At 39.9% G+C, this 16,795-nt stretch overlaps 1 protein-coding gene across 5 annotated transcripts in view; it reads left to right on the top strand.

Annotated features, from left to right (window-relative positions):
• The window catches only part of gria4b (glutamate receptor, ionotropic, AMPA 4b), a 154,012-nt gene that overhangs the window by 112,991 nt on the left and 24,226 nt on the right, over positions 1-16,795 (top strand). For all 5 annotated transcript variants that reach the window (XR_008566350.1, XM_054754630.1, XM_054754626.1 and 2 more), the window contains exon 11: positions 4,410-4,783. Coding sequence is in view for 4 of the 5 variants with exons in the window: in XM_054754630.1 (XP_054610605.1) it covers positions 4,410-4,783 (374 nt within the window). In the remaining variant the exon portion in view is untranslated. The remainder of the gene's footprint in view (positions 1-4,409; positions 4,784-16,795) is intronic.

Genomic DNA, 16,795 nt, shown 5'->3' with positions numbered 1-16,795 from the left:
AAATAATAATAATAAAATAAATACAAATATAAAAAAATAAAAATAATAAAATAAAAATCTGGCTTGTTGAAATCTGCACAGACCCTGGCTTCACATCACACATCAAAGCCAAAAGCTAAGCAGAGCTACGGTGTTGCTGGATGCTCAGATTGTCACACAGAATAACAGCACCTTTACAGCCAAAAAGGGAATCGGGGCAAAGTGGATTATTTTTTATTTATGACTGTTAGACGTTTGCCCCAAACCTGCTGCTCTGAACAGGGATCTTTAGAGGTTTTAAGTGTTTTCTTTCTGAAATGCTTGGTCTTTGGGGTATCTTGGCTGGTTTTGCATACCATGTCTCCTTTAACAAGCAGTGTTTTTTTTTTCTCCCAGACATGCAGTCGTTAATTACACGCTGTCACTCGACACACAATGATGTTTAACTCTCCAGTGAAAATGTTGAAGAGCTGATTTTTAGCTGCTGAATACTGAAAATGGCCTCATTGTTTTGCCGCGTGCTGTGCAAAAACGTTGATTCAGCCGAGATGAAATGGAACAATGTGAAAAATCTGTCATTCAGTGCATTATGTTTAATATTCATGCCAGCTTTCAAAAGAAAATGTGCTTTACAAGACCCAAATAGTGTGAATAATTTAACGCGTGATTAACAAACATGTTCTTGCTTTGTTCTACTCTGCAGTCGGAGAACGTCCTCGCTTTTGTGATGAGCTAATTGGCATTTTCACAAAGTGGCATTTTTCTCACCCGCTCGCGCCTCTTCGCCTCTTCGAGTCACGCGTCCCAGTGAGCGGTCGCCAGAGAGATAAGCGGCCCCATCGCACGCTCCACAACAGCCACGCAGCACTCCTCCAAGATATAATAGTGTATACAGTGTTCCCTCGTTTGTCGCGGGGGATAGGTTCCCAAAATAGCCCGCAATGAGTGAAATCTGCGACGTAGCCAACGTTATTTGTTTACAATTATGATGTATGTTTTATGTTTTAAGGCTGTAAAACCCCTCACCATTCACTTTATACACTTCTCTCAGACAGGCATTAACATTTTCTCACATTTCTCTCTTGTTTAAACACTCTCACAAACCTTCGTTTGAAAAGTGACTCACGTATATTTCACTCCACTGGCCGTGCCTCTTCGTCCTGGTGCCGTTCCGCTGTATTGTAGCGTCTTTGTATCCTTGTTAAAACACATTGCTCCTGTTGTCATATTTGCCTCCTCCTCCTCCTCAAACCGAAGATTCATTTATTCCGTAATGACACCTTTGACCTTCCTTCAGCATGTACAGAAGTCCAACTTTTTGTTTTTTGTTTGGTTAGCATCCTCCGCTGCCTCTTGGGTGCGATCGCAGGTGCCTTTGACGGTACAGAATGTTTTGTCGACATTGTGGGTGTTGTCGAGGATAAAACCTGCAAACATGCAGCACTTCAGAGTCACACTGCTAGCGATCGATTTATGTAAATCTGGGAAGCCGAACGCATTCTGTACTGCACAGGAAAGCACGGAGGAGGCTGATTGATTGACAATGGTCTACAGTCCCTTAGCCAATCAGGATGCAGAAAACAACGCATGGGTTCTCCCTAAACCAATCAGGATGCAGACACAAAGTGTGGATTCTCACTTAGCCAGGCAGGACATAGAACACAATGCACGTTCATACGCTGTAAAGAAAAAAAGCATTAAAAAAATTCCGCCAAACAGCGAGTCTGCGAAAGGTGAACCACGATGTAGCGACTTTCAGACATTTGACCTGAAGCCAGCCCCTTACTCCTGCACACTTTACAAACATACACCATTAATTGGTGAATTCATTTTAGTAACTCTGGGTCAAAAATGTGTATTTTTCATGGCCCATTTTAATAAAGTTTGACATGAGCACTGATAAAAAGATACTGTAAGTCATGATCCTATGTATCTTTTATTCCAGTCTGACGCTGGCATCCTTCCGTTTGAGTGGGCTGAAATTGAGCTTCACTTTTTTTGTCCACTCACGATGGCTATGGTTTAAGTCTGCATATTAATTTAATAGCAAATTGCAACAATCACGATAAAGCAGCATCCAAGTAAAAAAAAAACGAAAAACATACAGTACGACCAATGATAAAGCCTCATTTTTGGGGAATTCCCGCTCACGGTGACAGGTTTTCACCGCTGCGCTTTGCGGGGACACCAATATAAATGAAATTTTATTGCACAAAATAATAATCAAACATACTTATTTGTTCATATGGACAATGAACAACTTCATGCTCCGTCTCCTTTCTGCTCTGTTCTCCGTACATTGTGAGGCATTCAGGCGTACTCGTAATTGTTAGCGTTGGGCGCTATGGTAATTGTTTTTTTATTTTTATTCACGTACCTCCATTACAGTTGGCGTACCCCACTTTGGCAGACTAGTATACGTCTTTCATTGCTACAGTGCTTCATTGTCATCGTCACGTTTTTCTTTCTTGGCCATCACTGGTCGCCCTCTGTGACATCATCACACGCCACTGTGTTTCTGTCTGTATTCCTACACATGACCCATCATCAGAGTGCACTTTGTTACCCAAATTGCAAACTATAAGCAATGTTTGTCTGTAATCACATTAATCCGTCAATCGCCTGTGCCTTTATTTTATTTAGGTTTTTTATAATGAAGCGCTTCTCATGTCGTCTTTCCATCAGTGCTCGCACACTGAGAGACATGCTGCTGGTTTTGAGGAGCCCAAATGAGTTGTGTAATTGAAGTCTAGGAGGTCTACATACAGCAGAGTCTGAGGGTCCTCGAGGACGGAGGGAAGATTTACATCCACTCTGGACTTTTTACAGGGGCCCCATAAAACCGACATGTCTCGTTAAGGACGGCTCATCCATCGCGCAAATGAAGTTGCAAGCTTTTCTTTCTGTTTTGCTCTTCGATCGTCTGCGTTATTAACTCTGGGTCATTTAGGAGTCAACTGAAATTACGACAACAATTAGTCCCTCTTGTCCTAAAAGGCAGGGACAAGACCGGGACGGTAAGCAATGTTCTTTAGTGTGTTTGCATTGCACAGTAGTGTGTAGCAGCGTGTGCGACGATGCCGTGTTCCCACTGTTTACTTTTTACACAAAGTACCGCCTCAAAGTACCACCAAAATATTCCACTTGGCAAGTACCGCCATATTACTGTATGGGTACCTCCCAATTTCAGCAAGTTTCTGGTTATTAAAATAGCATTTGTATGATTGTGTCATGTGGAAAAACATACTCCTAGTCCTGAATCGTTCCACATAAAAGGGTAAAAATGTGTCAAAACATGCACCCCTACGTGATGCCTGTGCTTTTATTTTTGTGGCAAATACAGTAATTAAACCAACAAAGTTCAACCCCACTGGGTCGTATTGACTCACGCAGTTCGACAAAATACTCACTGTAATTTTAGTGCGGGGTGTTCCATCGTTATTCCAGTGAGGGCCACATCTTGAAAAATGAAAAGAGTGACTTTGCCACTTTGATATTTTGTAAAGCAACACATGTAGATATGGTGACAAGTTATATATATTTCAAGAAAAAAATGCATCTCATAGGCCTGTCACGATAACAAGTTTTGCTGGTCGATAATGGCGCTATAAATTATCGTCGATATTCGATTGTATCGGCAACATTTTTCTGACAATTTTTTCATTCATTTTCATGAGATGTAATTCACATTTGAACCATTAGATGGTACTCAAGTACAGTGTACGGTGTACCTGTGTGAGATATTAGCTTAGAAGTTGCCTGTATGTACTGTATGTTTTTGCAATGTAGCCAGCAACACGGTCTGTGAGTGCGCCCCATTTGGCGCTGTTTTGTTTGTATTTGCCAACCAAACGCCTCAGATAAGCGTTGACTGTCGGGACGAAGGCTCTGCTGCCCGAGCACCTCCACCTGTATTTTTTTTTCCCAGTTGAGAAAATTGTCCGTGTCGGTCGTCAGTGTTCATGCGCTCACCGTGTTCATTCTGTATAAAACCAAAATATTCCAACACTGTGGCTGTGGCGTTCGCCTTAAAAACACGTAAAAATCGCTTTTGTGCCGTCATTCATCTGTATGCTGTGTGCTCCTCCTCTGCTGAGTGTTTTCTAGCAGCATCTGTTGTCTTCTGCCAAGGGTGAGGGAACTTTAAATCTCTTTCAGTGTGACTGTCAGGTGGTCACAACAACAAAACTTGAAATGCTAGTCATCCATATGAAGCTCTTTGTGGCCCAGCAGAGCAGACAAGGTCAGCAATGCTGCCATTAGTCTCCAAAAGTGTAATCTCCTCTGCGGATTTTCAGTCCTGCCTTCCTGCGCTGTAAACACATTCTTTTCTCCTCCCTGATAATTCTTCTGAGACCAGCTAAGCTTTCTGGCATTAGAGAGGCTTTCTTTGTGCTAACTTGACTTTTTTGTATTGTAACATTCCACAGAAAGCGGAAATCGCTGTGGCCCCTTTGACAATCACTTTGGTCCGGGAAGAGGTGATCGACTTCTCCAAGCCCTTCATGTCGCTGGGCATCTCCATCATGATCAAGAAGCCCCAGAAATCCAAACCGGGCGTCTTCTCCTTCCTGGACCCGTTGGCCTACGAGATCTGGATGTGCATCGTGTTCGCCTACATCGGCGTGAGCGTGGTGCTCTTCCTGGTCAGCCGCTTCAGCCCGTACGAGTGGCACACCGAGGAGCCCGAGGAGGGCACCGACGGTCCGCCAAGCGACCAGCCCCCCAATGAGTTTGGCATCTTCAACTCGCTCTGGTTCTCCCTGGGCGCCTTCATGCAGCAGGGCTGCGACATCTCTCCCAGGTAAGAAACACTGCGTGACGCTGGGTGTGGTTGCTAGCACAGTGGAACCTCAGTTTTCGTACACCTGTTTTTTTTTTAAGGATCGTTTTTTGTTTTGGTATGTGCGCCTCACAGTGCCTAATGAAAGATTGGTGACTCAGTCTCTGTGAAGAATGGATAGCGGTTCTTTTAGAGTTGGTACACTATAGACAGACTCCGGCCAGGGAATACTTGAATCATCTCTATTACGTGTGTGTGCTTATTTCAGGGGTGTCCAAAGGTTTTTCCAGCAAGGGCCACATAGTGAAAAATGAAAGATTGCCACTTTGCAACACATGTAGATATGCTAAGAAGGTATTTATATTTCAAGAAAAAACTGCATTTCAGCGTTGTCATATAGGTAAAAAAGACTATACACTAGGTCCCCAACTTACGAACACAATTGGTTCCAGACGACCGTTCTTATGTCGAATTGTTCTTAAGTCGGGGAAAAGGTAATATTACCAATGATATAGGTACTACATGTACGTGTATACATATACAGTATGTGTATGTATGTACAAGTAAATATGAGTTTGGATGCAGTAGTAATATTAAACGAGGATAATTAATGAAAAAACAATAATAAAAGTGATATAATAATACATAATGATAAATGTTATTTACCTTTGAAGAGGAGTGGCCGAGCATACATCGTTTTATTGAAAAAAAGGACAAATGGTCGTCGTGGTTAAACTCTTCTAAAAGAGGTAGTGTTCTGTGGGTGGTGTAGAATTAAGCAGGCCTATTAACTCTTCATATACTTTAATCACATGCTCTGTCCGGGTTGTATCATAAAGCTACAAAGTAGCTTTTCTTCACTTCTCCTCCCCTCCTGCCTGTAACTGTTGGTCCCATTAGCAGTGTCACAGTGCCCTCTACTGGTCATGCATGTACAGTAGCAGTAGAAATACTGATTGAGCGACTGCAAGGCAAAATAAAATAAAATATAGACCAGTCGGCTTGTGTTTGTATCCGCGAATGTTCGCTTGTCGGATGTTCGTAAGTTGGGGACCTAGTGTATTTATATTCACTCTTTATTTTTTCCCATTTTTGTTTTTTTTTCACAAATACTTTAACTTTCTTCTTAAATAATCTTTGCAAACGTTCTTTTCTTAATATTATGACTTTATTCCCATAACAGTAGAACTTCTTATCCAACCTATTTTTCCAAAAATGACAACTTTATTTGTTTTTGTTTGGTTTGTTTCTCATAATATTACCACTTTTAAAAAATAAAAAATAAAAATTCTTTAATATACTTTATGCTGCTAAAATGACATTTTTTTTTCTTAGAATACGACTTTTTTCTCTTTATATTTTCACATTATTCTGTATTTACATTTTTTCTTGTAAATTTTCATCTCGTAATTAAAAATTTATTCCATGATATTTTGACTTTATTCTCATAACATTATACGTTTTTCCGTAACCTAATTTTCCAATTTTTTTTTCCAACGCGTGACTTCTGTCACTGACGCTGTCCAATCAACAACTGTGACTTTATGCATATGCTTTGCTGAGCATTTTCACTTTTAAAACTTATCAAGTCATTTTACCAATTCAGAGCGGCATATCCCGTCAATAAGGATGCTCCGCCGTTTCTGATAGTAATTTTCCATCAGTGAGATCGTCCGATACTGATACAGATACCGATCACAGATATTAAATGTCAATTTTTCTATTTATTTATGATGGGTGCTCTTGGCCAGGGAAGAAAAGTTAGGACAGTTCCAAGGTCCCCTGACTGCCCCGGGCCCATAAAATAGGCATATACATTAAAAAATAAAAAGTGCGGGCAATGTGATTTTTAAAAATTTTTTTCATGGAGCCCAGATTGTTGGCTGTACCCCTGCTGCAGTCATCCCTTGCAATATCACGACTCGAATATCGCTCCCTCGCTATATTGCGTTTCAGAAATTAATGAAGGAATAAATGATGGCTGTTTGATGGTAAACTATTGTCTATTATTAGTCAAAACATATTGAAATACAAGTGAAGTATGTAGTATTCTGGTCACTAGGTGGCAGTAATGACACAAAACATTGAGGCATTACAAAACACTATATTACGGTAAAGGAGAACTGTACTTTTAAAAAAATGTTGCCCATTATCCACACGTTTTTATCTTTTCTGTGCGTTCTAAAGATATAAAAACAGATAAAAAGAGACAGCTCACTATTGCACGTAATGGGACACATCGATGCCGCCTACAAAGACTGTTATCTAGCTAGTCGCTTTGGTGTGGCAGGGTGACGCTACGGCAGTAATGCAGTCCGATCGGCGTAACAATGTTAATAATAATAATAATGACAATGTCGCTGTCACATTATATGCAAATGGAGCGTTTTAGGCACTTTTTGGATTTTTTTTAGAAGGTGCTCTTCAAAATATATTCATCAATGAATCATGCTGTTTCGTGCTTGGCTATGGCCTATTAGTCAAGAACGATGCATATTTAAGATTTATGGGGGGGGGTTTGCCTAAATGAAGCATTTTCAATCATAAAAATGGCTAAATTAAGTAAAATACAACTCTAAGGCATTCAGAAGATGTGATGATATGTAGTATTCTACATTGGTCACTAGGTGTCAGTAATGTTACTGTAATGTTGAGTGAGACACACACAAGCACCAGACTTGATTGCTGTAACAATTCTTTTATTGCAGGTTTGAGTGACCTCACAACAGGCACAATAATCCCTAACGCGGACTACTGTAACCAAGCTAAAACTCAACTCTGAATTCGACACCTCCTCTCCACCCCCCGCTCAGCTTCCCTAACAGTGGAATACTGTTATGGTGACACACTTGAGCATGAGTCTTATTTATGTTTTATTTTCTATTATTATACGTACTATATTGGATAATAGGAGTGTAAGGGTAACTATAGGGTTGTTACTTCATGTCTAGAGGGCTGTAATAATGTTTAAAAGCCTATTTAGAAGGTCATAATCAGTATTTCTATGCTCTAATATTTCATTTATAAATAAGGAATCCTACTCACTGCAAGGTCAGGTCTGGAACTGATGAATTCTGATAAACAAGGGATTACTGTATCAACATTTTCACATCTACAGTAAGCATCAAAGTCTGCCCTTTACTTTTGTTCGGGCTGCCCTTTTACAGGGCAAAGGTTCACCCAGGTTCTTTGCTCCTAACAGCTGTGAAATGAGTGTGGGAGTCTCAAGGACAGTTTTCAGTTTAATTCAAACAGAAGAAGATACAAACAATTGTAATGCCAGCACTGGAGAGAGCGATTAGTGGCCAACGAAATCCAAGAAGAGGAACCCTGTTCCGCTTTCTTTTGACTTCTGTCAGAGAGGTGGTACAATGGTTGTAAACTGCCCTTTTTTCATTGCTAAGATGTTAGGTACCAGTCTGTCTCAGTTGGACATATCTACAAACTGTGTGTGTGTGTGTGTGTGTGCGCGTGTGTGTTTAAGATAGCTATGAGAACAGAGTGTGTTTGTATCGGCCAAGATGGCCTTGTGTCATGCTTCAAACCTTCAACATGTTTTGTTGAAAGCAGAGGGAAAATTTTCCATTCCTAACACTTGGATACCAAGATCATCCATGTCTGCGTCGGACATGCAGAAAAATGTTAGCCCAGTGCTTACAGGTTTAGTTTATAGTCACCAGGTGCGTGGTCTGCAAAAGCCAAATTCGCTAATCAGCGCCAGGTCAAAACACACTAGGTGTTAACAAACATTAACAGCTGTAGCTGTAGGCAACCGACTGTAGTTTTTTGGTTTTTTTTATTAACTCCAAAAGCTGGCAATGCAATAGAATTTGAAATAGAAAAAATGACAATTTTTTTTTAATGATGTTTTGTTGCCATCTGTTGATAATCTAGTTCACCAGATTACCAATTAATTGCAGCACCATGAGGCCAAATGAGAACATCTGTGTGTGTGTGTGTGTGTGTGTGTGTGTGTGTGTGTGTGTGTGTGTGTGTGTGTGTGTAAAGCAGGAAGATCAAACATGTTCAAAAAGGAGTAGCATGTACATGGTGTACAAATGTAGTTCTTCTACAACAGGGGGAAAAAAGCAACCGCTTCATTACCCATCGGCAATAACTTCTTTATTTGACTTGGGAAAAGACAGAAAAGCTCTTCGGACGACTAACATCAACGTAAAAGTCATCTAAACAGACAACGCCATGTTTGTTTTCAACGCAAAAACTACACAACCCAAAAGCCATCAAATATCGAATGCCTTTGATTTTGTTTTTTGCTGTATTGGGTTCCAAAAATAGTAAAGTCCTGTCATCATACGTCATTTATTTTATTCTGCGTTATAAAGTGTTAGCCCTGTTATTGCGTATGTTGCATTAGTTGGCAATTAGCATAACGGAGATCCCCGTCTCACAATAAAAGTCATTTGTTTCATCATAGCCACGTTCTCATCAGTTGCAGAAACGGCCAAAAGACGGAAAAGACTGAAGTTGATACAATAGCCTTTTTCACCTATATGACAGAGCTGAGATGCAGTTTTTTTTCTCGAAATATATACTGTAAATGCCAGTGTATAAGTCGCACCCACTAAATTTAGAGGAAAAAACAGATTTGTACACATAAGCCGCACCGGACAATAAGCCGCACATGTCCACGTCATAAAATTGCATTTTGTGGCACGCATGAGTCTGTGAGGACCAAGCAGCTCTTTATTTCACAAGAGCCAATCATGAGCTATGAAAAAACTCACGCCGAGCTTGTCAACCCATTGGAAATTGCAGGTCATTACTCAATATATCAGTCTGAGTCACGGTTTCATCTTACAAACACTGAACTCATCACATGCCAACTTAACAGTCAAAGGTATACCTAATAAAAATGAATAAATGAAAAAAACAACAATTTAAAGTTTTCCCCTAATGCATTTCAGCAATGCATTTCATTGCAGAACAAGCGGCATAGTAAATAGAGGATGGATAGATGGCACCGTCATGCTGCCTCTGTCCACCAAACGAAGCCTGGAGAGCCCAGAGGGAGGCTGACGTCATTGCAGCTCCTCAGCAGGCACCAAAGAATGCGTTGCTCAGACATTATGGGAAAGGTTTAAAAGAGTTGTTTTTTATTTTTATTTAAAACTCATTGGTACATGTTTGTATATTTCACAGGTATACGTTTTGAGTGTTAAGCTGCTGTGTGATGAGTTTAGTGTTCTTTCTAAGATGACACCCTGAGTCGGACTGTTATATTATACTACATATAATACTGTTATTATATACTGTTTTTATATACTGTTATATTGTTATATATAATGACCTCCTGCAATTTCCAGTGAGTTGACAAGCTCATTGTGAGTTCACTTATAGCTCGTAATTGGCTCCTGCCAAAGTAAAAGCTACCGTTTCCTCACTGACTCGCGAGCGGCACAGTATTTAAACAATTAGTGGTAGTTCTCAAATAAAGGAGATGTCAAAAAATTAGAACTTAGCCATAAACCAAAGTTTGAGAAAAAAGTATACACCAGAAATTACAGTATAACTTCTTAGCATCTTTATAAAATATCAAAGTGGCAAAGTTGTATCATTATATTTTGTGGCCCTCGCTGGAAAAAGTTTGGACTCCCCTGCCTTATTAACATCAGCATTAGATGACATTAATGTGCATTTTTCACAAGCTCTAAGCATGTGTAGAAGAGGAAGACAAAGACATGGAAAGTGGCGTCTGGGGCCTAAATAAATGAGCAGGTGCTTGTCTGCCCCCAGGGTGACACCTGGGGCGAATGCTACACTCTAACTTATTCATAGCGCGCAAACTGTTGCAGCACATCTCGCCATTGTCCGCCTGTACGCCTCACATTGCTGAGCTGGCTCGTCTCACACAGGACAGATTTTGCAGTTTTGCAGTAGAAATACTTTGTGTCACCGTCTAGAGGCTTCCAGAGTTCTTCTGTATAATTAAGACAGCAAATAAATAAATAAATGCAAATGAAAATCTTTGGGCATCTGGAGGCGCTTGATGAAAGCGGCCCAATTAGCGTTTGTTCAAAGCAGGAAATGGAGGATTGCCTCGCCACTTTCAAGCTAAACAAGACAACCATCCAATCGCAGCCTCTCGCCGTGCCACAAAAGAATCAAATAGTGTGACGCAGGACCGACTTAGTGCTGATGGAAGCAAAAAGAGAAAACAGCTGCGCGGCGTTCCGGCTGGATGTCAAAAGCTAACCATCGTTGGATTGGGGAATAATGGGAGTCCCGTTGATCACAGCTATTTTTATATATTGACCTTCCAAGGGAACACATCTTCACAGAGCCTTCACTATTATTCTTATTTCTATTTTACATCAATGCAAGGCTCTGTCATACCACCACGCTTTGACTTCAACAAATGCAACAATACAACTACCGTAAAGCACCACATGACTCCAAATGTGACATCTCACAAGGAAACGTGACGTGCTCGTCACCCGGGGATTTATAGTCCATTAAAAGTCTATTGTGTCTCTGTTTTATTCAAGCTCCCCTTCTTTAGCCCGTTTCCACGGAGACATTGCCATCAGAGGCCTGCAGGATATTAATCACTGAATTAATAATTACGGGTGGACTTGAGGGAGCGGAAGAAGGCATTAACGCTTATTCAGAGCAAGAGAGAGCTTGTGTTTTGTTTTTTTTCTAAGTCCCTAAAATGAGCCCGAAATGTCAATATAGCCGAAACAGAAAGAGTCGTAAATGGTTGACTGATTCAAACAGTGTTTTGTTTTTAATCTCCATTCCAAATCGCTACTTGACAGGATTATCTACCAAATCAAATACCGTTAAGCCGCATTGTTCCTGCTGCTCGCTTGTTTTGTGGAGTTTACGACAAGTGTTAAAAGGCAAACGCTCCAAAAACACACTTCAAAATCTGAGCTGGTCTGTGTTTGAATGCATACAACACCGGTCATAGTGGTAGACGACCACAATGTAGCCAACCTTGCTTCCTCCATTGTTTATGATGTACCATAAAAGCATTTTAGCTAAACATTTTTCCGATACATTTGTCCCTCGTGTATCGTGCTTAATTGGTTCCAGACCCGACCGCAGTCAGTGAATTTCTGCAAAGTACGATTCAATGTTAATAAGCTGAATATTTTCATAGCATAGAAAACATGTTTATGACTTTCTAAATGTGGGTTTTAACATTATTAGAGCTCTGTCGACATGGTATAACACCCCTATACTCACTTTTACACTCGTATTATTCTTTGTTTGCATGGCACAGGCTACGGTATCACTGCAGGGACATACAGTCATGGAAAAAAATATTAGACCACCCTTGCTTCTTCAGTTTCTTGTTCATTTTAATGCCTGATACAACTAAAGGTACCTTTGTTTGGACAAATATTACAATCACAACAAAAATAGCTCAAAAGTTCTTGGCAGTACAATGCTATAGCTATTCATGTAAGAACTTAAGTGATTTTAGTTATTAGCAAGAAAACTATGGAAGTTTTTAGATATCAGCTCTTAAATTCAACTCTCAAGTTATACTGTGTTTCCTTGTTTAACGTCAGGGTTAGGTTCCAAAAAATCCTGTGTTAAGTGAAATCCATGTAGTAGAAGTTGATTTTTTTTCTGTTCTTTTATATATTTTTTCGTTTACACAGGATGTTTTTTCATGTAGAGGATGTTTTTTGGATGATTATATATGTTTTTTTCATTTATAGTATATGTTTTTTTTGTTTATTATATATATTTTAAGGCCATAAAACCCGTCACCACACACTTTATACATTTTTCTCAGACAGGCATTAACATTTTCTCACATTTCTCTCGTTTAAATACTCTCAAAGTTTGAGAGTATTTGGGCTTTGTATATTTAATAAAATAAGTACACTACTGTATTATAGAATGAAACCAAAGATCAAAACCTGTTTTAGGCCAAAACCTTTTTTTTTAGAAATAAATATATAAACGTCCCTCCATCCATTTTCTTCCGCTTAATCAGGGGCCGGGTGTAAACGTTTTCCTATAAAAAGAAAAATATGAGCTTTTAGAAATAACAAATTTGATTTTAATGATCAATCTAAAAGGTTGGACACATAAGAAATGATTAATAGTGACTCACGCGCATTTTACAGTTCAGTTTACAGTTACGTCAAAATAACAATTTATTTACAAATATAACACCATGAACTATTTACAATGTTCACATTAGGAACTAAACTATGTGTGTGCACGCGTGCGCGTGTGTGTGCATGCGTTAAAATTTCGTAACCTTCTGCACACTACACTCCTGCACGCTCTCTCACTTCTTCCTTCCTGTCGTGTGTGATTTTTCCATCTACATGCAATGCACTTCTGCCACCCTGTGTCCGTTTTTATGGCTCTGAAGTGAAATGCGTAAGTGGAGAGTTGCGTCATCTCCTCTTTTTGCCTCACACGCAAAAAATTATAAAAGATGTATAAATATGTTGTTGGGATTGGGTGTATAAAAACGTCTTTGGTGTTGAATGAGTTAACCTAACATGCATATTTTTGGAATGTGGGAGGAAACCGGAGATTTGAACCCAGGTCTTCCCGATCTCCTGACTGTGGCCAACATGCTAACCACAGCAAAATGTGTTTAATAACAAGATAAGAGGCATATTACAGGGTTTAGAGTGTTGATTCTCAACTGGTGGGTCTGTGACCACCCACCCCCGCACCGCAGTTTTCAGCAGGTCATGAGTCTTAATATTGCGGATGGGGATTTTATATTTTGATTATTTTATTTAGATTATTTTCCATTCAATTACAACTTTTTTCTCTTAAAATTTTTACTTTATTCTTGCGAAATTACAGATTTTTCCATATTTGCATTTTTTGCTGTTGTTTTTATTTCTTTTTTGGTTTTCTTGTTCAGTTATATTTTTAGAATGTGTCGCGGGCTGCAAATGGCCCCATTAAAAGGTGCAAATACAAAACATCACGTCTTGTCAAAGCGTCTTGCTGCTGCAAAATGTTGTGCACTGGCTTGTGAGGCAGCGCCCTCTGCTGGATCCATCAAACCACTTCTTATTTAACTTACCAATTTAAAGCAGACACTTGAAAGGCGTGAATAGGTGGGGATCTACTGTACACCCCCTGTCTCCAACATGCATCCAATGACATCCAATACATGGTGTGCATCATAATTGACGTCAAAAGGTGGACTTTTCACGCCAGCATGTAATCCGTGGAAGACAGGATGGCAGCAAATGAGTCCGCTTGGCCACAGTTAGAGAGCGTGTGCTTATATGAGGCGGGGCAGTAACGGAACCCGCCCCGTCAGTCATCCTCCATCTTGTGATGTTTTTTGTCTGATGCTGAGCTGCGAGACGCAAGCTTGCCGGGATCTTCTTTTCAAGCCAGAAGCTCAATTACGGTAGAAGATCCATAGGGGCTTCCGTTGAGATAAGAGCAGCATTATCGCAAAGACTTAAGAGTAGCTTTGGAGAAATGTCTTTAAATAGCTAAAACAATTTATCTTGCGGCAACTTTAAGCCAATCAGGCAGTTTAAAGGCTTATAAAGAGTGCAGGCCTTCGTATAAAAAGTTCACGCTCACCCAGCCACGAGATTAGCTTGTGATGACGCACAAGACGCTAACATACAGGAAGATACAAGCGACCCTGATTAGTCAATAAATAGAGCAGCCAGTGAGCGATCGATATCATCCCCTGACCAGGCCGAGGCGTATGACGTATGAAACACCCCGCAGCATAGATCACAGCGACATAGATCTCTGCTTAACATAAGCAACAAATTCTACCCAAAAGAAAGCACACATGATGACTTTTTCCACCGATATATAAACTATACGACACATTCTCCCAACCTGCTGGAAGGAAAGCTGACAAGGGAGTCCAAATTTAAAGTTGAGGTGCACTCAAAACTTGTCTGCAGTCCATTCACCGCCGCATCATTAAAAAAAATGTCAAAAGATAACTGTACAATGTTACGTTCATGAAAAATAGTGGCATATAAAACCTCCCGCTCACCAAAATTCCCAGCAATCTCTCATTTATAGCAGTTAATTGGTTCCAGACACGTTCCTTATTCATAACAGCCCATTTAGAAATAAGGAATGATTTTATTTTTGAAAAAAAACTGTTCATAACCCTCTAAATTCGCTTTTTAACATTATTAGAGCCCCAAAGACATGAAATAAAACCCTTATAGTCACCTTTACACTCCTATTACCCAATACAGTATAGTAGACATAATAAGAGAAAATAAATACGACTTGTGCTCGTATGTGTTGCTGTGAATGTCTTCCCTAGGGGAGTTGAGTAGCATGCAGACAGGAAGTGATGTCAGGGGTTCAGAGTTGAGTTTCATCTTGGTGTGAGTTACAGTTGCAACAATAGCCCATATTGGGGATTATTGTGCCTGTTGTGAGATCATCACGTCGTCTTTGAATTCGTCTTCTCTATGCCTTATATTTTTATTTTACTTTATTTAGCCACTTGTATGTTTGAAAATGATTCATTTAGGCAAAAAATATGTTTTATTTCTTAACTAATAGGCCGTTTTCACCCTGAAACAGTATGATTTATGAAGTGATATATTTTTCAAAAACCATCAGAGTGAAGCCGTGACATTCAAAGTGGTGAGGGATTAGTGTAATATGTGTGCCTACAGCAGGGGTCGGGATCCTTTTTGGCTAAGAGAGCCATGAAAGCCACATATTTTTAAACGTATTTCCGTGAGAGCCTTATCATATTTTTTAACACTGAATACAACAAAATGTGTGCATTTTTAAGCAAGACCAACAATTTTAGAAAATACTAATAACTCCCTGAATTTATCATTTTTAATGATGTTGTTATCCTGATGCTCACCAATAATGAATAATATACGTCTTACTATTAATGCCACTTCTGGTGCTGCATGGTTTTGCACCGTACTCCTTATCTTTCTTTCTTTTCGCCATCTTCTTCGTCAAAAGGGTTGATGTTGCAGAATTAGCGAGCTGACCATTTGATTAGAGAGGTACACAAAAATACAGTACTTACTGAGGAACTAATGAGTGGAGTAGTTACTGAGGAACTAATGAAGAACTAATGAGGAAGTAATGAGTAGTGGTTAGGATTAGGCTTAGGTAGGTTCATTCCTCATTAACTACTGTAATTTTGTGTACCTTATTGTAAAGTATTACTGGTAAGTTTACTTCTTGGCCTCTCAATGACCCAAGTAGGCTACCACATTATCCAATAATAAGCAAGTTTTGGTGTCTGATATGGGAAAGACACCTGGCATTGGCTCTGGACTTAATTGTCCCCAGCAACTAAGCAGAACTATGTTCTTCATCACGGAAATCTTACCAGAAATATACTTAGGAGACCAAGTGGGGGGTAAATCGTTGTTATTGGACTACAATGCTGATGGGGATGTCATATACCACATTGATACATTACTTATCACTTTTGTATGTATTAAAAAGATCACATCAAATACAGGAAGTGAATAAATGTACTGCAACAGATGTAAAATGGATGGGGGGGTAGGACTAAATAAGCTTTGCTTCTTCCTACTCTGACATGTGGAACTGTGAATTGTACGATGTGATGTATTCCGTAGTAGCTTGTACGCATGTGCAAATAAAATTAAACCGTGAGCATGATGTCATTGTGAGGAGAAACAACATTCGTATTTTCCCGGCAGACCCCTCAGTCATGTCATGGCGGAATCTCAACACAAACAATAACCCGCCCCCTCCCGAACTAAACATGTCGAAACAGCGGTCTAAAAAACTTGGAAAGTACTCTCTTACGCAGCGTGAATGGAAGCTAGTGGGGTTAGCTTAGTTTAGCTGAGCATGCTAGTGCGGCTGTGTGTGTGTATGTGTGTGTGTGCAACCCCGGCTGGATGAGTGTTTACACCGTCTTGTGTTTTACCGCTTTAATGTAAGCGAGCGTCGGGAAGGATCTGAGTGAAAAAAGGCGATTCTCCTTCTTGCACCCAGCTCGTGCTCGAGTGCTGTTTGCCACATCTCGTTAAATTGTGTAAACAAAGTAAGGGTGTCATAAAATCTTACATAAAT

This window comes from Dunckerocampus dactyliophorus, chromosome 16 (genome assembly GCF_027744805.1).
Source record: "Dunckerocampus dactyliophorus isolate RoL2022-P2 chromosome 16, RoL_Ddac_1.1, whole genome shotgun sequence".
NCBI classification, from domain to species: Eukaryota; Metazoa; Chordata; class Actinopteri; order Syngnathiformes; family Syngnathidae; genus Dunckerocampus; species Dunckerocampus dactyliophorus.
The sequence above is the reverse complement of the archived record's forward strand: the minus strand, read 5'-3'. Positions and strand labels throughout refer to the sequence as shown.